The sequence below is a fragment of the Littorina saxatilis genome, linkage group LG14 (assembly GCF_037325665.1).
Source record: "Littorina saxatilis isolate snail1 linkage group LG14, US_GU_Lsax_2.0, whole genome shotgun sequence".
Lineage (NCBI taxonomy): Eukaryota > Metazoa > Mollusca > Gastropoda > Littorinimorpha > Littorinidae > Littorina > Littorina saxatilis.
Window position 1 is genome coordinate 31,700,737 of NC_090258.1, and position 27,662 is coordinate 31,728,398.

Consider the following 27,662-nt stretch of genomic DNA (forward strand, 5'->3'; position numbering starts at 1 on the left):
TCACACACAATAAACAGTCCGTTGATTTCACTGGGGAATAATAACATGTTGAGTGGTTGAGTGGAGGAAATTCTGTTCCTCACTGAAGTTGTCTCAATGTTTATCTCCGTGGATTCTTAGTGCACATACTACTTACAGTTCAGCGGGTACATAATCTTGGCCCATGTCACGCCATTGAAGATACATGGTAATGGTGAGACATGGAGTGGGTTACCACCTGGCCCAAGAACTCCTGCGCTGAGTTTCAACCTTGCCGCTGCATCTGTCCTTCCAGTGCAGTGGTGACAAGGAGGGGAAATCTTCTTCTTCTCTTCCCACATCGGAGTGACATCCTGGCTCCAACCGGGGTGCTGTATAAAAAGTTTATACCATCACAAGACTCTTGAAGAACACTGAAATTTTATCCTTTCTTCCCAAGTTGAATCCATAAATCCTTTTCCATGATTTTCAACCACTCAGTTTCCATGTTGACTCCAACCACTCAATTTTAGTCAAACTTCCCCATAAAATATTAATTCCACTCTTACTCAATAATACCACATTCATCCATCAACTAGCCTATGCTATTACAATATCATTTCAGCCCAATTACCAGATACTACATTACAAAGGAAAATACAAACATTCTTTTCCAAAATGGCTGACAACAGCTCACACATCTTCTGATCCAATTCACAACATTATTCTCAAAAATCATTTCATCAATGAAGACTACCGTACAAACACAAATCAATAAATACCTGTGTAATCACAGCAATAAATCAACCATGATTTGTCAATGCATGAGGCAAATACAGTTGGCCTCAGTGCTGGTTGAGAAGCATTCTACAGATGTGTAGACTTGGACAGACACACCTTCCTTCAGTGACAATTGAGAATGTTCTGACTCACACAACAAACATGGCTACCTAAAGTTCCTCCAATTTAGTAACCTCCTCTTCCATTGGTCAATTCCAAACGAGGTAACCAATGAAAGCAGAGCTTACAATAATCAGGCCACACGATGCAAATTGAAAGTATGCCAAGCAAAGCTGCACACATTTAATGAAAATGCTAAACATTAATTCAGAATAAAATATGTACAAATCCATTTGTCACAATAACTTTGAATGAAACAGATATATTATTTGGTTTTTGGAATGAAAATTAAAAAAACGATCAAATTTATATTATAAATTATTGTATTTTGATAACAAAAATGACCATAGGAAAATTTAAGTATGGGAAGAAGTTAGACTTACGTATTTTATTGGAAATAGAGTTAAACATTAGACAGAAGTTTATGTTTTGTATAATATAAAGTTGATTATGTTATACAGAAAAAGACCTAGGAAGAAGGATGCTCCCCGCCTTAAAAAAAAATAAAATAAAAAATCGGGCAAAAAATATGGGTTGAAGTATCCTGCATGCAACTGAGGTCAAAAAAAAAAGGGTTACGGGAAGCTGAGTGTGCCTTTAATTTATAACAAAACAACACGTTACAATCACTGATCTTCGACCTAGCGGTCCACGTATAATGCCGACGAGTCGCATTATACTTGTTCGAGTCTAAATATCGGACCCTATTGCTCCGCTGAAAACACAATAGCGATTATATAGCTGTTCTGACCTTGATTTGTTGTTCCAAACTTACAAAATGACAGTTTTTGCGTCGATGCGTTGATCTCAGGTTTTAATAGCAGACGCCGTTTTTTATGCGCATTAGTTTCGCGCAGGCGCCACACTGACTTTGGGAAAAAAACTCGATTTGACAACACAGCTGTTAAACAGCTTTTTATATTTAGTCAAGTTTTGACTAAATATTTTAACATCGAGGGGGAATCGAAACGAGGGTCGTGGTGTATGTGCGTGCGTGTGTGTGTGTGTGCGCGTGTGTGTGTGTGTAGAGCGATTCAGACTAAACTACTGAACCGATCTTTATGAAATTTGACATGAGAGTTTCTGGGTATGAAATCCCCGAACGTTTTTTTCATTTTTTATATTTAGTCAAGTTTTGACTAAATATTTTAACATCGAGGGGGAATCGAAACGAGGGTCGTGGTGTATGTGCGTGCGTGTGTGCGTGCGTGTGTGTGTGTGTGTGTGTGTAGAGCGATTCAGACTAAACTACTGGACCGATCTTTATGAAATTTGACATGAGAGTTCCTGGGATTGATATCCCCGAACGTTTTTTTCATTTTTTTGATAAATGTCTTTGATGACGTCATATCCGGCTTTTCGTGAAAGTTGAGGCGGCACTGTCACGCCCTCATTTTTCAACCAAATTGGTTCAAATTTTGGTCAAGTAATCTTCGACGAAGCCCGGGGTTCGGTATTGCATTTCAGCTTGGTGGCTTAAAAATTAATTAATGACTTTGGTCATTAAAAAACGGAAAATTGTAAAAAAAAATAAAAATTTATAAAACGATCCAAAGTTACGTTTATCTTATTCTCCATCATTTGCTGATTCCAAAAACATATAAATATGTTATATTCGGATTAAAAACAAGCTCTGAAAATTAAATATATAAAAATTATTATCAAAATTAAATTGTCCAAATCAATTTAAAAACACTTTCATCTTATTTCTTGTCGGTTCCTGATTCCAAAAACATATAGATATGATATGTTTGGATTAAAAACACGCTCAGAAAGTTAAAACAAAGAGAGGTACAGAAAAGCGTGCTATCCTTCTTAGCGCAACTACTACCCCGCTCTTCTTGTCAATTTCACTGCCTTTGCCATGAGCGGTGGCCTGACGATGCTACGAGTAAAATGGCATTGCGTTCAGTTTCATTCTGTGAGTTCGACAGCTACTTGACTAAATATTGTATTTTCGCCTTACGCGACTTGTTTGATAAATGTCTTTGATGACGTCATATCCGGCTTTTCGTGAAAGTTGAGGCGGCACTGTCACGCCCTCATTGTTCAACCAAATTGGTTGAAATTTTGGTCAAGTAATCTTCGACGAAGCCCGGACTTCGGTATTGCATTTCAGCTTGGTGGCTTAAAAATTAATTAATGACTTTGGTCATTAAAAATCTGAAAATTGTAAAAAAGAATATAAATTTATAAAACGATCCAAATTTACGTTTATCTTATTCTCCATCATTTGCTGATTCCAAAAACATATAAATATGTTATATTCGGATTAAAAACAAGCTCTGAAAATTAAATATATAAAAATTATTATCAAAATTAAATTGTCCAAATCCATTTAAAAACACTTTCATCTTATTCCTTGTCGGTTCCTGATTCCAAAAACATATAGATATGATATGTTTGGATTAAAAACACGCTCAGAAAGTTAAAACAAAGAGAGGTACAGAAAAGCGTGCTATCCTTCTTAGCGCAACTACTACCCCGCTCTTCTTGTCAATTCTGCCGTGTAAAGGCAGAAGGAAGCAAGTCCATGAAACATAGTTTCGAGAAAATCGACATTTTCTGTTTGCATCACTGTTTTGGAATGAAAAGCTTTAAATGATTTCTTTGTTTGCTGATAACATGTAGGGCATTATTGTGCGTTTCTGCTATGAATATTAAAACCCTCATTTAATTCATCACTTAGAAATAATGATTTTTGTGGACTTACTGCCTTTTGCCGAATTAATTCCCCAAACTCATTCACTTAAAAATAATGGTAAAAGGCAGTAAGAGGACATACTGCTTTCTGCCAAATTATATCCCGACTTAAATCTTATTTAAAAAAAATGGCAAAAAGCAGCATTGGACTTACTGCTTTCTGCCATATTATATCCTAGCGTTATATCTGGCTGAGAAAAAGGCATAAAGCAGCAAGTGGACTTTCTGCTTTCTGCTAATTTATTCTCTCAGAAAATTGAAAGTAGAAGAAATACACGCAACACTGCTTTTGGAACGTTTTTCAAATGTGACTTTACGTCCAGTGATTTCGTGATTTTCTGAATGCAAAAACAACTTCCTTGGTGAACAATTTGTATTTTCCTTTGTGATTAACTGATACGAATGTTCCTGTTTTTCCTTGTTTTGCTTATCATTCTGTGGTCGCTCTCTAATGATTAACTTTATTGTTAATCCGTTCTTGTGTCATTGATATCGTTTAAAAAGACCATTATTTTTAATACAAGTCTGATACTCTCTTTTGATATTCACAAGAAAAATATTGACTTGAACGCAATTATTTTAAAATAAAAATAAAAACCTAAGAAATCGTGTACACACACACACACGCCTTGTTCTTGCTGCTTGTCTGTAACAGTCACACACACACACACACACACACATACCTAAAGTGTGGATGGTTACCTAAGAGGCGGCACTGGGTGTAGTGCCTTTCTAGTGCACTTGCACTACAACAGCACTGGGTGCAGTACTCGCTCCGGCATCGAAGAATTTTGCACTAAAAAATGCACAAAATTTGACCTATTTCGTCGCCTATAGAGGACGGAAAGAATGTCATTTTGAACATTGTTATGACATTCTTTCCGTCAAAAAAGTCAATTTAACGGTGTTAAATGAAGCGACCATCCACACAATTAGGTTGCCATCCAGAGTTTAGGTTGCCATCCACGTGTGGATGGTTGCCTTATGGTGATTTAGGCAACCAAACCTGTGGAAACATGGGTACACACACACACACACACACACACACATACACACACACACACAGAGACACACACACACACACTTTTGTTTTCCTTCTCACTGTCTCTCTCGCTTTCGTTTGCTAATACGAATTAGAATCCAGGATTTGACAATAAGACGTTTTATTTATTGAGTTTGACTAACGATTTCCAAAGGACACAACATTAAAGCAACAGCATGACAAAAAGAACTGGCTTGACAAGCCGCCAATATACCAGTGTTAACTATATATTGTGCAGTGTTCACTTTCAGCTGAAGTGTTCCACTTTTGAACAATATGTGTTTAATTAGTCTTAAAAACTGTGTGATGAACTATATAATCATTTGTAGTTGTACACCATGCGCGCTACATTTGCTAGTAGAATTACATAGTAATTCACACAGTGTCCACATTGTAGTTGAGTGTTCAACTAGCAAAACCACAAACCTGCAAAATATGATGTATATATTCATTTACCACCCCATCTCCCCCAGTTACAGTCTACACCCCTTCTAAAACTATTCACTGACATTCTGCCATCCGACTGATGACAATTATCTACTACAGCGATTAACTGGATGTAGATTTGTTCCATGAGCCTGTTCGGATAACTAACAAACAATCCCCCCACCCCCTCTCCCTCCTCGTCCCAACGTTCTGCATCTCTGCGCTCATCATCTGTTATTGTCAAACTGAAAGTTGTCAGTATATAGTACTCCTCTTCCTCTTCGTCGGTCCATAACCGTCGTATGTTGCTGGCATTTTCATTTAAGTAAGATCCATTGTGGCGTCTTCTCCAGCAAGCCGAGGTGGTTGCATCTCGCAGTTGCAACCTGCCAGCAACGGACGAATTCGGTCGAAGTGGTTGGCATGAGTGTGACACAGTGTGATATACCGTGGATGCACCGACTCATCATGCCCACCAACAATTTCGACAGCTTCCTCCTGGGGTGGGAATCAGAGCCATCTGTACGCTGCAGCATTGACGCCTTGCCCAGGGTGTGGCGAGAACACGTACAGGTGACGACCGAGCCAAGTTGCGATGGCGTAGAGTTCGCAAGCTGTTGCCCACCTGCCCAACTGTCGCATGTCCCGAAGGTGGTCGTCGATGGTTGTACCCACGCACTGTTCGAATAACTGAGGCTGTGAAGCAATTGTGTTGCACACCATGTCTCGCCACTTGCCATGGTTGGAACATAGGTCAGAGTCATTCTCAAAGCAGAACAGATAAGAAGGTAAGGCATCATCTGCGTCCCTTAGGATGGAGGTACTTGATGCTATGTCTCTTGTTATCCTGCTGTCTGGATTTTTCTTCCTCGCTGGTGTCGTCTGGTCATCAGAGGAACATAGGTCAGAGCAGATAAGAAGGTAAGGCATCATCTGCGTCACTTAGGATGGAGGGGCTTGATGACGGTTTCGGAAACGTGTGTTGAATCGTCGTATGTATGAGGAGCAATGGTGCAGTCACCGATTAAGCACCTGTCAACATAAAAGTTAACAATATCCCATTATAATGGCGACAAGCTACCACACAAATAACCGTAGGATCAGACAACAGTGGGTGAACACGATTATCAGGAGAAGATGCGGAATACAAAGCAATCGGTATACAAAGCAACACTTTAATCGGTAAGTGAAAATGTGTTTCTAATGACAACTTTAATGAGCAATCTAATTAACTAATTGAAATTCAATCCCAAAGTGCGGACTGAGTCAAAGATTGCTTGACCAAAGTTTGGTTGAAAAATGAGAGCGTGACAGTTCCGCCTCAACTATCACTTAAAGCCGGATATGACGTCATCGAAGACATTTATCGACACAATGACAAAATCTTGGGATTTCATACCAAGGAACTCTCATGTCAAGTGTTATTAACATCGGTCCAGTAGTTTTCTCTGAATCGCTCTACATGTACACACAGACACACACACACACACTGACACAGTCAATAGACCCTCGTCTCGATTTCCCGCCTGTGTTAAAACATTCTTCACTAAGTGTAACAAGATGTACTTTTCTTGTGGATTTGAACTCTATCAGATGTTAAAACAATTACGACAACAGTCAGGACAGTATTGATGGTAAAGTAAATATCTCTTTTTTATGTTTGGTGCGATTGACTTGCAGAGAATCTTCAGAGAATATCACCGCCCTGGATTCAAGTTACAAGCTCACATGAGTCTTTATTCCCAACAAAAACGCGTTAAAGACTTTTAGCAATACAAACACAACTCTATACTTTTACACAAATGCAGTCCTTGGGAACAGCTTGTGTAAATAAATGTGTTACGTGGTGTGAAATACATTTTTTTTTAATCAATGAGTGATCTGATTGACAAAAACAATATCCAGGGTATTCTGTTCTTGATCTTTAATTATGCTCAAAATAAATACTCTACATAGACAATATAGAAACGTATAATGTTATATCTGGGATGAGTCTAGCAGTTCTTAATGTGAACAAAAAGAAATGAACAACTCGAATCTGCACTAACTTCAATAAGTGAATGAAACCGACACCATACCTGCTTGTTCCTTGCAATCTGATGTGAACGCCTTGAGTTGTTTGGGGGAACACAGTCTCTTCCACGGATTGGTCTTGTCTGCCCTTGTCGCTTACACATCTGTCAAATGAAAACGGCAGCAAAAGTGAGACATTTTATTGACAACTCTCCTCCCCACCCTTCTTCACATCATCCTTTTCCTCTCCCGCGCACCCCCCACCCCCTCCCTCCATCTCCCCTCCGGGCCACTGTAATGACAAACGATAACTGCTGCTGCTGCTGATACTAATACTACTGTAACGAAAGTGATGTCAAGATGTTGCTCGTTTTAAAACATACCTCTTCAGCCCGAGAAAAGAAAGGAATGAAAAAATGTTGCACACTATTTTTGGCTGTGAAACATACCTTGTTTTGGGCCCTTCAGCAAAAGGGGGCAGTGGTGGCGAGTATCCCTCAGACTGTGTGCTGCAGCTGTCGTCGCTGCCTGTCCCGCTTCGAATCACATTTCTGTCAGATATAATAGGACACAATACTTATTTCAATGGTTGGAAGCACAAAAAAACGGGAGAACAATCCTCCAGTTTTAGATCTAACACGCTGTCAGTGCTCAAGACTAGTACTAGTGTTGTTCAACCACAAGTCACTCATTCTAGATCAAAACAAATATCTCTTTGTATTAGAAACATGCTAAATGCATCCATAAATATCATGATGAAAAGAACAGAAGTGAATAGTCAAGAAGTCACGGTGGAAGTAGCGTAGAACAACAAAACTATAATAAATGGGCATTTGAACTAGATGGCATTTTACTTGCTAGCTCCGTAATGCAAGTGCACATTGGAATACCCAAATCAGTCAGAAAATCTGTGTTGTTGTAAATTCCCATACACCTATTGAGAGAGAGTCATTTCAGACCGGAACGCAAAACTGCCAACAACAAAAATGAAACAAACAAACCAACTTACTGTTGCTTCAGATAGTTGAACACGTAGGCAGCTCTCATCGCCATTTCCCCCGACAAAGGCCAGGGAAATAATGATACAATAAGCTTAGTTCTGATTGGTTAATCGCTGTCAGGATTACAAAAGGGTGAACGCGATTGGCTAATGGACATAGAACGCTAAACCATGCAAACTCGTTTTGAGGCTTGCAAGGAAGTAAGTCCAGTGCAAACCTGAAAACCAAAAGTCCCTGGACTTGCTTCCATTTGCCGATTTTTATCCTTCGATTAAAATTTTTTTAGTGGACTTACTTCTTCAAAAAGTCCATAAATATTGATCGCACATCTTAGAAATCTTTACACAAGATGCGCCTTTTTTCCCTCTGCATTATGATATAAAAATCTCATTTTTACCAAATTTGGACTTACTGCCTTCTGCCAATACACGGCAGAATTTCACTTCCTATGCCGTGAGCGGTGGACTACGAGTATACGGTCTTGCTGCGTTGCATTGCGTTCAGTTTCATTCTGTGAGTTCGACAGCTACTTGACTAAATATTGTATTTTCGCCTTACGCGACTTGTTAGTTCATTCGTATGCAACAAAAAGAAGTTTGAGTTTTTGTAATTTTGAACAAGGCTTCTTATGAAGAAGACCAAAAGATAACATCAACGGAAAACTAGAAACAACTGAAGAACTAGGAAGCAACAAGGGGAGGAGAAGAGATAATGGAACAGCTAATCCGTACAACGCGAGCAGACGTCAGCGAAGTTTTCATTTTGGGTGAATGGCATTTATACTTGTCTCGTCATGAAGCGAATTTTTCAACCTCAGTTATAAACGACTACATGAATGTTAGAAACGCTGTGTCCCTGGGTAGCTAGCTAGCAAGCAGGGAAAAGAAAAGAGGAAAACCTCATCGCCTAGAGAGCTGTCTTCGCCCTTAGTGCTTGGAAGACCAGGGCTGAACAATGACACCTCCATTGTAAGTACTACTACTTCTACTTCTACTACTACTACTAATAATAATAATGCATAATATGTATAAAGCGCATGTATCCAGGGAGTAGCCCTGCACAAAGCGCTCTACAGTCATTAGAAGAAAATACAACAACATAACATTATTTTAAGTGCAATCATACACATATCAATGAATAACACATTGCACTGTAAAACATTATCACAAACACACGCGCGGACACACACAGGCACTATATACTACTACTTATACTACTACTACCACTACTACTACTACTACTACTATTATTACTACTACAATTTCTTCTACTTCAACCACTACTAACGCGACTTCTTTTTCTACTACTACTTTTACTACCACTGCTACTACTTCTACTACTATTACTATTTCTTCTACTACTATTTCTTCTACTACTATTTCTTCTACTACTACTACTTCTACTTCTTATACTACTACTACTACTAATCAGGGTATGAACTTAAGGCCAGAGATGACACAAAATGTTGGTCCTAAAACGTGTTTTTTTTGTTGTTCTCAGCATTTTTAGGTACTTTGAACATCATAGAATCATTGTGCGACGTAATTTTGTCACCGTCAACCTCTTTATTGCAATAAAGGGATCATTAAAATTTGACATCTTTTTGACAACTTTTGACGCTGTATTTTTAGAATCGCTTTTTGAACCTCAAAGCTGTCATTATGAAATATTCATCGCTTAGACTAACTGTCCAATCTTCTTGCTCTTTTTTTGACTAAATGTTTTAACATAGACGGGGAATCGAGACGAGGGTCGTGGTGTATGTGTGTGCGTATGTATGTGCGCGAGTGTGTGTGTAGAGCGATTCAGAGAAAACTACTGGACCGATCTTCATGAAATTTCTCATCAGAGTTCCTGGGTATGATATCCCCGGACAGTTTTTTCATTTATCGATAAATGTCTTTGATGACGTCATATTCGCGTTTTTGTGAAAGTTGAGGCCGCACTGTCACACTCTCATTTTTCAACCTAATTGATTGAAATTTTAGGCAAGAAATCCTTGACAAAGTCCGGACTATGAGATTGCATTTCAGCTCGGAAGCATAAAACATAATTTTTGAGTTTGCTCATTAAAGTTGTCATTAAAATCGAATATTTCGGAAACAGATTTACAATGATTGCATCATTGAATTCTGAATCTAAAAATATATAGGTATATTATGTTTAAAATGTGTTCACAATTAACGAAAAAAGCTTAATAGGTACTACGATTAAAAATTTAGTAATCGATCCAAAAATGATTTCATCATATTCTTTATTAATTCCTGATTCCAAAAACATATATATATAGTCACCTGGCTGGCTATAGTGGGAGGGTTACTTTGGGTGGTCACATTAGATATTATGTTTTTTGGAAAGTTCGTTTTATTTGCAGCCACAGTTCGGTAAACGACAAATGGCTAAACCCAACAACCTAAGAATGATGATGAACCGGCACGGTTGGCCTAGTGGTAAGGCGTCCGCCCCGTGATCGGGAGGTCGTGGGTTCGAACCCCGGCCGAGTCATACCTAAGACCTTAAAATTGGCAATCTAGTGGCTGCTCCGCCTGGCGTCTGACATTATGGGGTTAGTGCTAGGACTGGTTGGTCCAGTGTCAGAATAATGTGACTAGGTGAGACATGAAGCCTGTGCTGCGACTTCTGTCTTGTATGTGGCGCACGTTATATGTCAAAGCAGCACCGCCCTGATATGGCCCTTCGTGGTCGGCTGGGCGTTAAGCAAACAAACAAACAAACAAACCAACCTAAGAATGAGAAGCGTTTTCGTAACATAACCCATATTCTGCAAAATTGCAGCCATGACGCAGGGGGTAGGTTACAAAATAAGTCATATACGGCTTGACTGCATACGGATATAAGCAAATTATACCTTACACGAAAGCTAAAGATTGTTGCCATCAGACAGCAAGTAAAATGTCTAATTCGTATACACAGTTTTATTTTTAACAACATCTGTATAACATGCGGACGACAAAACAGGAAATGCCATTTTCTCAATCGATATGTACAGGTAACCGAACGCCTGGTTAAAACCGCAATCAGAAACATCTTGAAAATTGTTCATTCTCACAGCTAGAATGATTTAACATCAACAATTGTTAATTTACTGAGGAAAACAACAGTCATATACATTATATAATGGATGATTCTGTATTTTGGTTTTGTACAATGTGTATAGCAATGTCATTGTAAAGCGCTTAGAGCTTCTAGGTAAGCGCTCTATAAGTTTCCATTATTATTATTATTATTATTATTCTGAATCAACTCTGAAAACCAAACCGGGTCTAAGTGAAAAAGAGTTTACACTTACACAGGCTTGAAAAGGGATAATTTGGTTCAATCTGTTAGATTTTTACCCATAACATTAAAGATCACCTCGTTATAAAAGGAAAGTGATCATTGTAAAAGGATTTTGCTATCGCAAAATAATTCAACTTTCCGATTTTACCACATGACGTCAATAATGTTATCAAATTATTACACAGCGTGCATTTGTCAGAAATTATACTAAATGTTAGAAGCGATCTTAAAGTGAAAGTAACGTTTAATAAAGGTATGCGCATTTACTTATTAATTGATATATGACTGAAATAAGGGACATGTAATTTAAACGTACAAAACAACATTGTGTATACTACCTCTCTAAAAAAAAAAAACGCGACTATGACCGACCGATATGTATTTGTAAATTAGGTCATTGTTAGCGATGACAACGGGTTTTCTTTAAAAGATAACACGCAAACTGTGAAGTTCAAGCCCATACATGATTTTAGTACTTCTTCAGAACATGTCTGGTTTTCACTCCACCAGTTTCAGTTTTAATAAAATATATGTATAGCTGTCATTTTCAAAAAGCCTTAATATCTGCAATTCACTTAACCAAATACACCATGAAACCAGAAGGTATTAGAGTGAGACACTTTACAGTGAAATATGCTATGATTCCCCTTATTTCAAAATATATGCATTTCAATTGGCATACACGATTCTCGTCGTAGGTGCGTGCCCTCTGGACCCGTATGCATGAACGAGAAGTAAGAAACACTGGAAGTAGAGGCCCCTTTCTGAAGTGGGAACTCCCGAAGTTAACTTCCTAACTGTTCACTATGCATGAACTGACTTCAACGCCGAAGTAGTGACATCGAGAGTATTAAGGTCAAGGTCGCGGAAATTGAGGGAATCCCTAGTAATACGCATGCGCACGTTTCTGTAAACATGGCAGTCAACAGAAAAGGCAAGGCACGTGTGCCCAAAATGAAAGTAGCTACGGTGGGACGTTCTGCATCATTTACTGACAGTGAACTTGCTGTGCTGTTGACAGAAGTTTTTAAGGAAAGAAATATTATTCTGAGCAAATGTCAGAGCAGCCTTACTATAAAACATAAAGACACTGTCTGGGCATATATAGCAGACCAAGTGCGCGTGAAATGGCGCGACCTAAAAAAAACCGTACACGTGCAGGACTTATCGGCGACGGCGACAGGGGGTGGGCCACCATCTCTCTCTCTCTCTCTCTCTCTCTCTCTCTCTCTCTCTCTCTCTCTCTCTCTTTCAGTCTCTCTCTCTCCCCCTCTCTCTCTCTCTCTCTCTTACATACACCGTGGTACACACACCACGCACACAGACACACACACACCGCACACACACCCACACACACACACACACACACACACACACACACACACACACACACACTCAGTGACACACGCACACACTCAGTGACACACGCACACACAGGCGTGTACATTTGAAAGTCAAGACATGATTTGATTTTTTTTTCAAAGCATAGGAAGGTTTCTTTGGCAAATAACAAAAAATAACACAGAGGCAAAAACCGGTCGTTGCAGCCTGAATGCAACTGCAGGGCCCTAAAAGGAAAAAGATTAATGAAACAAAATATAATAGAAAAAAAACTTGTTTAAGGCGGCATTTGAACCCAGAGCGACAGAACTAGGTCCGACCAAAGAGCTTATACGGAAAGAGGGGGCACTGCCTTCTCTGCACTACTAGCGATAGTGATGCGAGCAGCCGGCCCCGATCCTACAATACCGCAACGGCTTGACCGAGTAAAACGTTGCCACGGCGCAAGGAGGAATAGAGGAGTGACGGACTGTTTTTGTTTTCGGCTACTTGGATAACTATCGAAAAGACTGTTTTATTTGTTTCTGGGAAGAAAACACACTGGTCATACTGTTTCCAGCATGTGAAAACTATTTCACTCGCGCTCATGCAGTGTTTGAAGAGATACAGACAGTAAAAAAGACTAAATATGCAGACAGAAACTCACAGACTTATCTTCATACATTTGCTTTATGAACATACTATCAGTGACTATTGAAAGTAATGGGATTTGTCACTTAGTGCTAATGAAGTATTTAAATCAGTGTTGTACTCACGTCAGTTTAGGCTGGTGAAGAAACCTCGTATTTCCACAGTATTTACACATTCAGTGTTGTATCCATTGATTCTAAATGACGCACAATTCACATGTTGTAACTGTCACACAATACACAGCTGCAGTTGTAAAGTCACAAAAAGGGACAGTACTAGAAATCAATTTGTCAAAAGCTAGTTGATTATGTACATAACGTCTATGGGAACAGAAAATTACAGGTATACAGGTGTTGGAGTTTAAGCATTTTTCTGTTCTTTCTTCCTGAAGCTGCTGCAAAGCTCCTGTTGTTTTCCTTTATTGCAAAGTGCAACCTGATGTTTAGATACAAATTCACCACGTAGGAGCTCAGCTTGCAGATTCCAGAAGGACACACGAGAACATCCCCCTCACACACACACACAGACACACACACACACACACACACACACACACACACACACACACACACACACACACAATGTAAGTGGTTTACCTTCCACAGTCTCAAGAGGTTCTGCGCAAATGTTTTTGCGTGAACATTTCTCTGGCAATGTCTGTCGTTTTGGCAGTGGTCGTTTACTTGTCAGTGTTGGTGGTGGGTTGGGTACATCAAAGAGGGTGGGTACTGACAACCAAATAAGCCGACAGGTTTTGCTGGAGGGATTCATGAACTGACTTGCTTCAAAGTGTTCAGAACAAAGGCAACAGTTTGCATGAAGATACGACGCTGTCTTGCCTATCAGATCCTCACGTCTGCAGTTTTGTATCCATTGTTTACACCTGTAAGAAAATACACAAACAATCAGTGATTTTTATACACGACGCAATTAACTACTCACTGGTCACCAAATCTCTCTCTCTCTCTCTCTCTCTCTCTCTCTCTCTCTCTCTCTCTCTCTCTCTCTCTCTCTCTCTCTCCCTCTCTCTCTCTCTCTCTCTAAATACCCCAGTTACTCTCTGTTTGCTTGTATGTTCCCCTCTTCCCTTCTTGGTAAACGCTATGCAAAGAAATCAGTTGCGCTGACTCGGTGTGTGTTGTATGAGACAGACCTTATTTCAACAGTGTTTTTGAGGATGAACTTGATGTATTGGAGCATTTTTTCTTTGAATGCCCAACCGTGCTCAGGTTTTGGAAATATATTGAAATGTACATTTTAGTAAACATTGGCAAAAGAATTAGGTTGAATGTTACAGATGTGCTTTTTGGTATTAAAAGTAACAGCAAAAATATGAAGAAGATTAATCATATTATTTTAATCGCAAAGATGTGCGTAAGCATTTTTAAAAAAACCGATTCACGATTAACACTGGAAATTATTTTTGGAAATCATGTTGTTTTGAGATTTCGTTAGTCTGACGTTCTATTAATTAGAAACAAATTGTTTATTGTCTCTGGTTTAAGGTAAAGCATGTAAATGAGAAATTATGTGTACAAACAGAAAACACACAGTTAAAACACGCTTTTCTCTATGCATGCGTGGTTGCTTTCATTTTTACATTTAGTCAAGTTTTGACTAAATGTTTTAACGTAGAGGGGGGAATCGAGACGAGGGTCGTGGTGTATGTGCGTGTGTGTGTGTGTGTGTCTGTCTGTGTGTGTGTGTGTAGAGCGATTCAGACTAAACTACTGGACCGATCTTTATGAAATTTGACATGAGAGTTCCTGGGTATGAAATCCCCGACAGTTTTTTTCATTTTTAAAAAAAATGTCTTTGATGACGTCATATCCGGCTTTTCGTGAAAGTTGAGGCGGTACTGTCACGCCCTCATTTTTCAACCAAATTAGTTGAAATTTTGGTCGGGTAATGTTCGACGAAGCCCGGACTTCGGTATTGCATTTCAGCGTGGTGGCTTAAAAATTAATTAATGACTTTGGTCATTAAAAATCTGAAAATTGTAAAAAAAATATGTTTTTTAAAAAACGATCCAAATTTACGTTTATCTTATTCTCCATCATTTGCTGATTCCAAAAACATATAAATATGTTATATTCGGATTAAAAACAAGCTCTGAAAATTAAATATATAAAAATTATTATCAAAATTAAATTGTCGAAATCAATTTAAAAACACTTTCATCTTATTCCTTGTCGGTTCCTGATTCCAAAAACATATAGATATGATATGTTTGGATTAAAAACACGCTCAGAAAGTTAAAACGAAGAGAGGTACAGAAAAGCGTGCTATCCTTCTTAGCGCAACTACTACCCCGCTCTTCTTGTCAGTTTCACTGCCCATGCCGTGAGCGGTGGACTGACGATGCTACGAGTATACGGTCTTGCTGCGTTGCATTGCGTTCAGTTTCATTCTGTGAGTTCGACAGCTACTTGACTAAATGTTGTATTTTCGCCTTACGCGACTTGTTACATTTAGTCAAGTTTTGACTAAATGTTTTAACGTAGAGGGGGAATCGAGACGAGGGTCGTGGTGTATGTGCGTGCGTGCGTGTGTGTGTGTGTGTGTCTGTCTGTGTGTGTGTGTAGAGCGATTCCGACTAAACTACTGGACCGATCTTTATGAAATTTGACATGAGAGTTCCTGGGTATGAAATCCCCAGACGTTTTTTTTCTCATTTTTTTGATAAATGTCTTTTATGACGTCATATCCGGCTTTTCGTGAAAGTTGAGGCGGCACTGTCACGCTCTCATTTTTCAACCAAATTGGTTGAAATTTTGGTCAAGTAATTTTCGACGAAACCCGGACTTCGGTATTGCATTTCAGCTTGCTGGCTTTAAAATTAATTAATAACTTTGGTCATTAAAAATCTGAAAATTGTATAAAAAAAATACAAATTTATAAAACGATCCAAATTTACGTTCATCTTATTCTCCATCATTTTCTGATTCCAAAAACATATAAATATGTTATATTTGGATTAAAAACAAGCTCTGAAAATTAAATATATAAAAATTAGTATCAAAATTAAATTGTCGAAATCAATTTAAAAACACTTTCATCTTATTCCTTGTCGGTTCCTGATTCCAAAAACATATAGATATGATATGTTTGGATTAAAAACACGCTCAGGTACAGAAAAGCGTGCTATCCTTCTTAGCGCAACTACTACCCCGCTCTTCTTGTCAATTTCACTGCCTTTGCCATGAGCGGTGGACTGACGATGCTACGAGTATACGGTCTTGCTGAAAAATGGCATTGCGTTCAGTTTCATTCTGTGAGTTCGACAGCTACTTGACTAAATGTTGTATTTTCGCCTTACGCGACCTGTTTACATTTAGTCAAGTTTTGACTAAATGTTTTAACGTAGATGTGAATCGAGACGAGGGTCGTGGTGTATGTGCGTGTGTGTGTGTCTGTGTGTGTATAGCGATTTAAAACTAAACTACTGGACCGATCTTTATGAAATTTGACATGAGAGTTCCTGGGTATGAAATCCCCGAACGTTTTTTTCATTTTTTTGATAAATGTCTTTGATGACGTCATATCCGGCTTTTCGTGAAAGTTGAGGCGGCACTGTCACACCCTCATTTTTCAACCAAATTGGTTGAAATTTTGGTCAAGTAATCTTCGACGAAGCCCGGACTTCGGTATTGCATTTCAGCTTGCTGGCTTAAAAATTAATTAATGACTTTGGTCATTAAAAATCTGAAAATTGTAAAAAAAAAATTTTTTTATAAAACGATCCAAATTTACGTTCATCTTATTCTCCATCATTTTCTGATTCCAAAATATAACATATTGATATGCTTTCTGGAATCAGAAAATGATGGAGAATAAGATGAACGTAAATTTGCATCGTTTTATAAAACAATTTTTTTTTTATTTACAATTTTCAGATTTTTAATGACGCTGAAATGCAATACCGAAGTCCGGGCTTCGTCGAAGATTACTTGACCAAAATTTCAACCAATTTGGTTGAAAAATAAGGGCGTGACAGTGCCGCCTCAACTTTCACGAAAAGCCGGATATGACGTCATCAAAGACATTTATCAAAAAAATGAAAAAAACGTTCGGGGATTTCATACCCAGGAACTCTCATGTCAAATTTCATAAAGATCGGTCTAGTAGTTTAGTCTGAATCGCTCTACACACACACAGAGACACACATACACCATATGACCCTCGTCTCGATTCCCCCCTCTACGTTAATACATTTAGTCAAAACTTGACTAAATGTAACAAGTCGCGTAAGGCGAAATTACTACATTTAGTCAAGCTGTGGAACTCACAGAATGAAACTGAACGCACTGCATTTTTTCACAATGACCGAAGTCCGCCGCTAGTGCAAAAGGCAGTGAAAGTGACGAGCCTGTTTAGCGCGGTAGCGGTTGCGCTGTTCTGCATAGCACGCTTTACTGTACCTCTCTTCGTTTTAACTTTCTGAGCGTGTTTTTAATCCAAACATATTATATATATATATATGTTTTTGGAATCAGGAACTGACAAGGAATAAGATGAAATTGTTTTTAAAACGATTTCGGAAATTTAATTTTAATCATAATTTTTTAATTTGTAATTTTCAGAGCTTGTTTTTAATCCGAATATAACATATTTATATGTTTTTGGAATCAGAACATAATAAAGAATAAAATAAAAGTAATTTTGGATCGTTTTATAAAAAAAATAATTTTAATTACAATTTTTTTTATTTTTAATGACCAAAGTCATCAATTAATTTTTAAGCCTCCATGCTGAAATGCAATAACGAAGTCTGGCCTTCGTCGAAGATTGCTTGGCCAAAATTTCAATCAATTTGATTGAAAAATAGAGGTGTGACAGTGCCGCCTCAACTTTTACAAAAAGCCGGATATGACGTCATAAAAGACATTTATTGAAAAAATGAAAAACAAGTCTGGGGATATCATACCCAGAAACTTGCATGTAAAATTTCATAAAGATCGGTCCAGTAGTTTATTCTGAATCGCTCTACACACACACACGCACAGACACACAGACACAGACAGACAGACAGACAGACAGACAGACAGTCAAACAGACAGACAGACAAACAAACACACACACACGCACACACACACACACACACACACACACACACACACACACACACACTTGACTAAATGTAAAACAAGTCGCGTAAGGCGAAAATACAATATTTAGTCAAGTAGCTGTCGAACTCACAGAATGAAACTGAACGCAACGCAACGCAGCAAGACCGTATACTCGTAGCATCGTCACTCCACCGCCCGTGGCAAAGGCAGTGCCCGTGGAATTGACAAGAAGAGCGGGGTATTCGTTGCGCTGAGAAGGATAGCACGCTTTTCTGTACCTCTCTTCGTTTTAACTTTCTGAGCGTGTTTTTAATCCAAACATATCATATCTATATATTTTTGGAATCAGGAACCCACAAGAAATAAGATGAAAGTGTTTTTAAATTGATTTCGAAAAAATAATTTTGATAATAATTTTTATATATTTAATTTTCAGAGCTTGTTTTTAATCCGAATATAACATATTTATATGTTTTTGGAATCAGCAAATGATGGAGAATAAGATAAACGTAAATTTGGATCGTTTTATAAATTTTTATTTTTTTTTACAATTTTCAGATTTTTAATGACCAAAGTCATTAATTAATTTTTAAGCCACCACGCTGAAATGCAATACCGAAGTCCGGGCTTCGTCGAAGATTACTTGACCAAAATTTCAACCAATTTGGTTGAAAAATGAGGGCGTGACAGTGCCACCTCAACTTTCACGAAAAGCCGGATATGACGTCATCAAAGACATTTATCATAAAAATGAAAAAAAATGTTCGGGGATTTCATACCCAGGAACTCTCATGTCAAATTTCATAAAGATCGGTCCAGTAGTTTAGTCTGAATCGCTCTACACACACACACACACACACACACAGACAGACAGACAGACAGACGCACATACACCACGACCCTCGTTTCGATTCCCCCTCGATGTTAAAATATTTAGTCAAAACTTGACTAAATATAAAAAGCAAAAATGTAGACGACCACCTTTTAAGGCCACCATTTAGCACACAGACGAAGCTTCTATTACACTGAATGCGGTCTTGTAGAGTTTATAACCCCGGTGTTCTCCCACTTTTGGTGAACTTAACTTGCAATGCAATCACGTCCTTTTGACAGTATCTGAATGAAATATTAAGAAGACAAAGTGCAGCTTTGATGATATTGACCCGATTTCGTTGCAAAGCGTTTCTTTATCATTAACCTTATTTTTGCATACTTAGTTGTACTACTGCAATAAAAAAGGGATCTGCTGTCCTAAAAAAAAGGCTGTCCCTCCTATAACATTTGACTTACTGTTTATACTTTCAAAGAGAAACTACACATGAGTGGAAAATGCATAAAAGATCCACCCGGAGAAGACTCTTTCATTCGATTTTGTGTTTTGCTATAGTTAAATGGTAAAAACAATTATTGGCGAAATGTGAATTCCACAAACTTTTCACAATGACAAAACAACACTTGTATTGTGTTTGTTTGCCTTTTTGCAGCGGATAGGCGTATGTCTAGTTTTGTGGAAAATGCATTTACTTGAAACTAAATTTCATTCAATTTACTTTAATACAGGTAGACCCTTTTCTGCCTATCTTTCTGCCTATCTTAGAATATAATCTCAATCCAATCAACATACACATACTTCAATAGTATCATTTTACTAAATAAAACAATAATACAGTAGTCATTCAAGTAATATACACATAAAGAACAAGAAGGGCACAGAATGCGTATGAAATAAGCATTAGGTTTTCTGTTTTGTCCCTTTATACAAGCATAACATATGAATAACTTGAAACTAAAAACTGGTTGTATAATGCCTCAACTTAAAATATATTACCATGTAAATCAATTGTTTGTTGTGGAGGAGAATTAACCAGTGTGTCCCTGTGTTACATACAACGGCTGAAATGAATCCCTTTTTTAACCTCAGAGTCACTCGGGTCTTGGTTACACAAAGTTCATGTTAAGTTCGTATTTAGATACGACTAAGTAGATCGACATTTGCCTGTTGTAAGAAGTTCTCATTGTGTCGCGTAACTGACACGCAGCGCATGCTTGTTCCTTTTCAACGTTATTTATCTGCCACACTAAAAATGAGATCTCAAAATGCTCTCCAAGCAAGACACTACATTGGCGCTTCAAACGTAATGTTTCGCAAAAGCAAACAATAACATGTAAAAACAAGTCGCGTAAGGCGAAAATACAATATTTAGTCAAGTAGCTGTCGAACTCACAGAATGAAACTGAACGCAGCAAGACCGTATACTCGTAGCATCGTCACTCCACCGCCCGTGGCAAAGGCAGTGCCCGTGGAATTGACAAGAAGAGCGGGGTATTCGTTGCGCTAAGAAGGATAGCACGCTTTTCTGTACCTCTCTTCGTTTTAACTTTCTGAGCGTGTTTTTAATCCAAACATATCATATCTATATATTTTTGGAATCAGGAACCGACAAGGAATACGATGAAAGTGTTTTTAAATTGATTTCGAAAAAAAAAATTTGATAATAATTTTTATATATTTAATTTTCAGAGCTTGTTTTTAATCCAAATATAACATATTGATATGTTTTTGGAATCAGCAAATGATGGAGAATAAGATAAACGTAAATTTGGATCGTTTTATAAATTTTTAATTTTTTTTTACAATTTTCAGATTTTTAATGACCAAAGTCATTAATTAATTTTTAAGCCACCAAGCTGAAATGCAATACCGAACCCCGGGCTTCGTCGAAGAGTACTTGACCAAAATTTCAACCAATTTGGTTGAAAAATGAGGGCGTGACAGTGCCGCCTCAACTTTCACGAAAAGCCGGATATGACGTCATCAAAGACATTTATCAAAAAAATGAAAAAAACGTTCGGGGATTTCATACCCAGGAACTCTCATGTCAAATTTCATAAAGATCGGTCCAGTAGTTTAGTCGGAATCGCTCTACACACACACACACACAGACACACACACAGAACACACACGCACACACGCACATACACCACGACCCTCGTTTCGATTCCCCCTCGATGTTAAAATATTTAGTCAAAACTTGACTAAATATAAAAATGACAAGAAGAGCGGGGTAGTAGTTGCGCTAAGAAGGATAGCACGCTTTTCTGTACCTCTCTTTGTTTTAACTTTCTGAGCGTGTTTTTAATCCAAACATATCATATCTATATGTTTTTGGAATCAGGAACCGACAAGGAATAAGATGAAAGTGTTTTTGAATTGATTTCGACAATTTAATTTTGATAATAATTTTTATATATTTAATTTTCAGAGCTTGTTTTTAATCCAAATATAACATATTTATATGTTTTTGGAATCAGAAAATGATGGAAAATAAGATGAACGTAAATTTGGATCGTTTTATAAATTTTTATTTTTTTTTACAATTTTCAGATTTTTAATGACCAAAGTCATTAATTAATTTTTAAGCCACCAAGCTGAAATGCAATACCGAAGTCCGGGCTTTGTCGAAGATTACTTGACCAAAATTTCAACCAATTTGGTTGAAAAATGAGAGCGTGACAGTGCCGCCTCAACTTTCACGAAAAGCCGGATATGACGTCATAAAAGACATTTATCAAAAAAATGAAAAAAACGTATGGGGATTTCATACCCAGGAACTCTCATGTCAAATTTCATAAAGATCGGTCCAGTAGTTTAGTCTGAATCGCTCTACACACACACAGACAGACAGACACACACGCACGCACGCACGCACATACACCACGACCCTCGTCTCGATTCCCCCTCTACGTTAAAACATTTAGTCAAAACTTGACTAAATATAAAAAAGGAGACATGATGACGGAAGGAACAATAAGAAAGTGAATGAGCCAAGTAAACATTTATATCAATAACTGAGAGAGAGATAAAGAAATGAAGAAATAGCATGGAAAAAGTGTGTGTGTGAGTGTATAGGCCGGATGCGATTAAGTACGTGTGTTGGTTTATGTGTGAGCATGGATGTGAGTATAGCTATGAGCGTGTAGGTATGAAAGTGTCAGTAATCAAAAGAAGAAACTGTAAACGCCATGCAAATGTCAGTCTGCGAGTGAACGACTATTTTCCATTAACGGTGCAGTACACTTTAGACAGAGAGTGAGAGGCGAGAGGAGAGGAGGGGAATAGAGAGAGGGTGAGAGGCATGGAGGGAGAGAGAGAGAGAGGGTGAGAGGCATGGAGGGAGAGAGAGAGAGAGGGTGGGCAAGAGGAGACTGAGGGAGAGAGAGAGGGTGAGATATGGATGGGGTGGGGGGAGAGAGGGGGAGGGAAGGAATAGAGAGGGAGGGGGCGAAGAGGAAGAGTGAGAGAGACAGAGGGGGGAGAGAGAAAAAGTGTGGGAGAGAGAGAGAGAGAGAGAGAGAGAGAGAGAGAGAGAGAGAGAGAAAGAAGGAGAAGTAATTGTAAAAGGAAAAAAGAATGTCCAGTAAAAAAACAATGTACATTTTGTGTGTAACTGAAAAAACATATTGTATAACACATTCCAAACAAGCACGCAGACGGAAGAGAAAGAAAGTTATCAAGAAAGAGAGAGAGTGCAAGTGAAAGGGTTATAAGTTTACAGAAGTCGACATCACAATAAAAATAAAAACCTTTCCGAATAGTACCCGCTGATGGGACCAAAAAAAAGTCTGATCTTAAAAAAGAAAAAGAAAAAAAGGAAGAAAAAAAAAGAAAAAAAAAGCTGGTTTCTGTGTGTCTGTGTGTCTGTCTGTGGCCGGGTATGATGACAAAACGGCTTCACTGACTGAGACGGGAATTGCAGGGTATGTTCTTTGCCACTCGAGTCGTGTGGAGACACGTTACGCCCAATATACGTACCCACTGAGACTGTTGTTAGGCCCTATTTTGTACCCAGAGGGCGAAAGCGGTGTGAATGTATGCTGGCTAAAATTGTATTATAGAAAAGAATCAGAAGCGTACTAAAAACAGATTAGTTTAGTTATGGTTGTGAATGCTTTCTGCACTAAGCAGTGTTTTTGTTTGAATTTTAGGCGTTTTGTTTAAGCACAATCACTCAAGAAAACTTGATGAGAGCTTGTATAGAGAACATATTGATGATTTTGTGTCTTGGTGTGATTCCAACTTTTTAGTATTAAACGCAAGCAAGACGAAGGAAATGATTTTTGATTTTCGCAAAAAGAAAGACACTGTCCATCCTGTAGTCATCAAAGGTGATGCGATTGAGATAGTCAGCGAGTACAAGTATTTAGGTGTAGTTTTAGATAACAAGCTAAGCTGGTTTAATCATGTTGATGCTGTTTTTAAGAAGACTCAGTCAAGATTGTTTTTCCTGCGCAAGCTGAGATCATTTCATGTGTGTAACAAGATGCTGTACATGTTTTATCAGAGTATGGTGTGCAGTGTGATGGTGTTTGCATCAGTGTGTTGGGGAGGGAATGCCACTGCAAGGGACACTGGCAGGCTGAACAGGCTGATAAAGAAAGCGAGTTCTACTGTAGGCCAGAGCCTTGACACCCTTGAAGTCCTTGTTGAAAGAAGGCTTGCCAGTAAGTCCAGAGCTATTCTGTTCGACCTAGGGCATCCCCTCCACGACGCACTGATGGATCTCCGCATCACACGGAACGCTCGGTTTCTCATGCCTAGGTGTCGAACGGAGCGTTTTCGGCGTTCTTTTGTTCCTGCAGCTGTGAGATATTTTAACAACAACCGAGCCATTGTCCTGGCCACAGACTATAAGTGATGCCTTTTAAATGTACCTCTTAGTGATAGATTTAATATGATTTGATGACTGTTTGACCTTTGATCATAACTAGTGCTGTGATAATTAGCTTTAGCACTGTTGTGATGGTGTTGACACTATATTTGCCCAATTGAGTCTAACTACCTGATGGCTAATCTACTGTGATACCTGTGATAACTGATGATGATTACTGTGATTGGTTTTATGTGTTTGGTTGGTCTCTTCTTTTGGTAGTGCAATAGCGTTAATTATGGATTGTTGTTATCATCATTTGCATGGGGACTTGTCTGTTAGTCCAAACAGTGATATGGTTATTGTGATATTCTTGGCTGCACTTTAACATGGAATGTATGTATGTATGTATGTATGTATGTATATATGTAGGTATGTATGTATGTAGGTATGTATGCATGTGTGTTGGTGTGTCGGTGTGTCAAGTGTGCAAGTAAAAAGGGTATTGTAGTTGTACATATATTACTTTAGATATTTTTTTGTTATCATGGGTTTTATGAATTTTCTTCTCTTATTCTTTTATAATTATTAATTAATGACCTATATGTGCTGATGACCAATTTAATTTCCTTTGTTGGATCAATAAAATGTTATGAGTTATGAGTTATGAGATTTCAACGAAAATGTGACTACGTTGGAGAGAAAAAATTGTAAAAACACTAAAGATACGCAGTCCATAGGTATGCTATTCACAAAAACTGATTTTTTAGACTCTCTTTAACTTTAGGGGAAACGTGCATACTGACTAGATGTATCGCGAAGAAGTACGAGAACAAAATAAAAGGGTACCCTTGTACTCAGTGTTTACGCGCCCCAGATTTTTCCATTTTTGACAGTCACAGGTCCCAGTCTTCCCTTGTTACGTGCCCCAGGCATTGAAACTTTTCTCTAACCTCCATTTTCATGTATTTGTTAGCTAGTTTTACGTGACAGTCGTTGGAGGTTTTTGCATTTCAGTCAAGTAACGCAGGCTTGTTCTTTCTTCAAGTTGTTACAGTTAAACACATAAATTTCAGATGCACACTACGGTCACTCTGATCATGAGCTCTTTGACGATGTTATTAACCACGCTGTTAATGCCCATAGTGACAACGAACTTACAATACGGGTTCTCACACTAAATTCACAGACTGGGAAAAGATCGTACGTACAGAAAGATTTTAAAGTGTTCCCATCAATTCTTCAAAAGCATGTTAAAACTTTGATTGCGAAAGAAACCACACACAAAATTTGAAATCGCGTATGATGCTGCAAACAAAATAAAATTTCCAGCAATTTCAAAACAAAAAAAAATAATAAATAAAAAATAAGGTGTAGTAAAAATAAGTTAAGTTCAGTGACTTTCATATTAATTGGGAAAATGTGTGTCCGAAATTTTACAAAAGATAAATTGTTGTACTTGGGTATTTGTAAATTATGTTTGTCCTCGTTAATTGTTGAAAGTCAAGATTGGATTTGTTTAGCCTACGCGCGTGTGTGCATGTGTGTTAGACATAGACATAGACATAGAACACTGTATTAGCTCAATTATGAGAAACTCGGGTGTGGTGAATCATAATAAACAACATAAAACGTAAGAACATTAATAAAATATCGAGGCACAAATACTCAGCTCATAATAGTGTGTGGTAGGGGGGATGGGGGGTGCACACACACACACACACACACACACACACACACACACACATGTGCGTGCGTGCACGCAAACAAACGAATGAATAAACAGACGCACAACTACACACGCACGCACGCACGCACACACACACACACACACACACACACACACACACACACACACACTCTCTCTCTCTCTCACACACACACACACACACACACACACACACACATACATACACTCTCACACACACACACACACACACACACATACACACACACACACACGCACACTCTCACACGCACACAAACACACACTCACACTCACACATGCACACAACGACGCCCATTTACATAGAAATACCCCCTCGTATAAGCGGGGATGAAAGAGTGGTGGCCAGTGACCCAGAACGAACAAAAGTCAAAGCTGGCTGGTTTGTATTCAGGGAAATTTGCACGAAATGCACGCACGAGATACGACTTTTCCTTCTATTTTCTCTTTTGGGGACTTTCATTTGCGTTAGCTCGGTTTGAAGTCACACGCAGTCGTTTGTTGCATTTTAGATTCAGGGGTACACAATAACGTGCTATTGCGGAAACAGAGTCGCATTGAAAACACAGACTGACGACTAAATACATCACGTATGTTAAAAAAAAAGGAAAGTGGGTCACATGGGGCCACGATGGCTCAGGGGTTGAATAAACCACCAGAACTGGTGTGTGGTTTACGGATGCTCAATAGCCATTCAAACAAACTGGGTCATTTAATGCTGTTAAATGCTATTCTAAGTGTGCTCCATAAGGTTAGAATTGACTGACTATTAGGGTTTAACGTCCTCTTAGACCAACTGGTCTATATTGGGACAGGTATTGGTAATACGCCGTATAAAATTTCATCTCACACGGCATCACTGCAGAGCGCCTAGAACTGTACCCACGGAATATGCGCGATATAAGCGTCATTGATTGATTGATTGATATGGTGTGATACTTTGATTCGAAACAAGCCCGCTGTGACTGTCTTCTTCGACACACCAGCATTGGGTTTGTCTCGTCAAAGTATCGAAATACGATCATGATAATCAGAGACGAGAGATGATGCATGCGTGTCTTCGTGTTTTCCAAGACCTGAGACTTTCGCTGTGAACGTGGGATCTTTTTCGTGCGCATGTGTGCACACGGGGGTGTTCGGACACCGAAGAGAGTCTGCACAAAGTTGACTCCGAGAAATAAATCTCTCGCCGAACGTGGGGATCGAACCCACGCTGATAGCGACCAACTGGCTACAAAGCCAGCGCGCTACCAACTGAGCTACGTCCCCGCCCTAAAGTTAGAATTGCTTATTTCGTGAACGATTGTGCTAACAATCCAAGAGAACGTATCCATGCGCCTGTGCCCCTTCTTTCAACTTGAGAAGATTTTTCTCACCCTCCGTATTAGTGACATGTAGCTTATCATTTCCACATTATTAAATGATGCTTGACCCTAAAATTCCCCGCCGCAAAATGCAGATGTGTTTTTCTCTCGCAGATTTCGAGCTAGACCATGCAGCATTTGGAAGTCGACTGATTCGATTGACTGTGCGTAGCAGACGACAGCGTCAGTTCAGTACAGTAAATTAACGGTTTTCGCATATTTCAGGACAACATCTATGTAAATAGAAAACGCGAAGGCTTCAAAACATTCTTACCATGTAAACATAGCACCAGCCTCCCAGATGAATGCAGATACATTACGAAAAATAAAATGCCAACTTTAATTTTTGCGAATAAGCGAACCATGCATCGTGCCACTTTGACATCAGGGGACGTCACTCAGTTGCTTGGGGTTGTTCATTATTTGGGAGTGTAGAAACGTCTGGTAGATGTTTTGCTGCCAATAATTAACTGAATATAAAAGTAAAACTGTACGCTTAGGGGTACGTTAAGCAGAACTGTAACACACACTGTTAGCTGCT

The 27,662-nt window shown here is 38.6% G+C and overlaps 1 protein-coding gene and 1 long non-coding RNA gene across 2 annotated transcripts in view; one reads left to right on the plus strand and one right to left on the minus strand.

Annotated features, from left to right (window-relative positions):
- Positions 1–5,220: 5,220 nt before the first annotated feature.
- LOC138946686 (uncharacterized) lies at positions 5,221–7,683 on the minus strand. Its single transcript, XR_011449411.1, has 3 exons — positions 7,492–7,683; positions 7,108–7,206; positions 5,221–6,061 (listed from the first exon to the last, which is right to left on the minus strand). It is a non-coding gene; the product is annotated as an uncharacterized lncRNA (long non-coding RNA).
- Positions 7,684–8,601: 918 nt separating this feature from the next.
- The window catches only part of LOC138947573 (carbohydrate sulfotransferase 11-like), a 31,358-nt gene continuing 12,297 nt past the window's right edge, over positions 8,602–27,662 (plus strand). Inside the window, exon 1 of the mRNA XM_070319060.1 lies at positions 8,602–9,011. Coding sequence (XP_070175161.1) covers positions 8,998–9,011 — 14 coding nt within the window. The 5' untranslated portion in view covers positions 8,602–8,997. The remainder of the gene's footprint in view (positions 9,012–27,662) is intronic.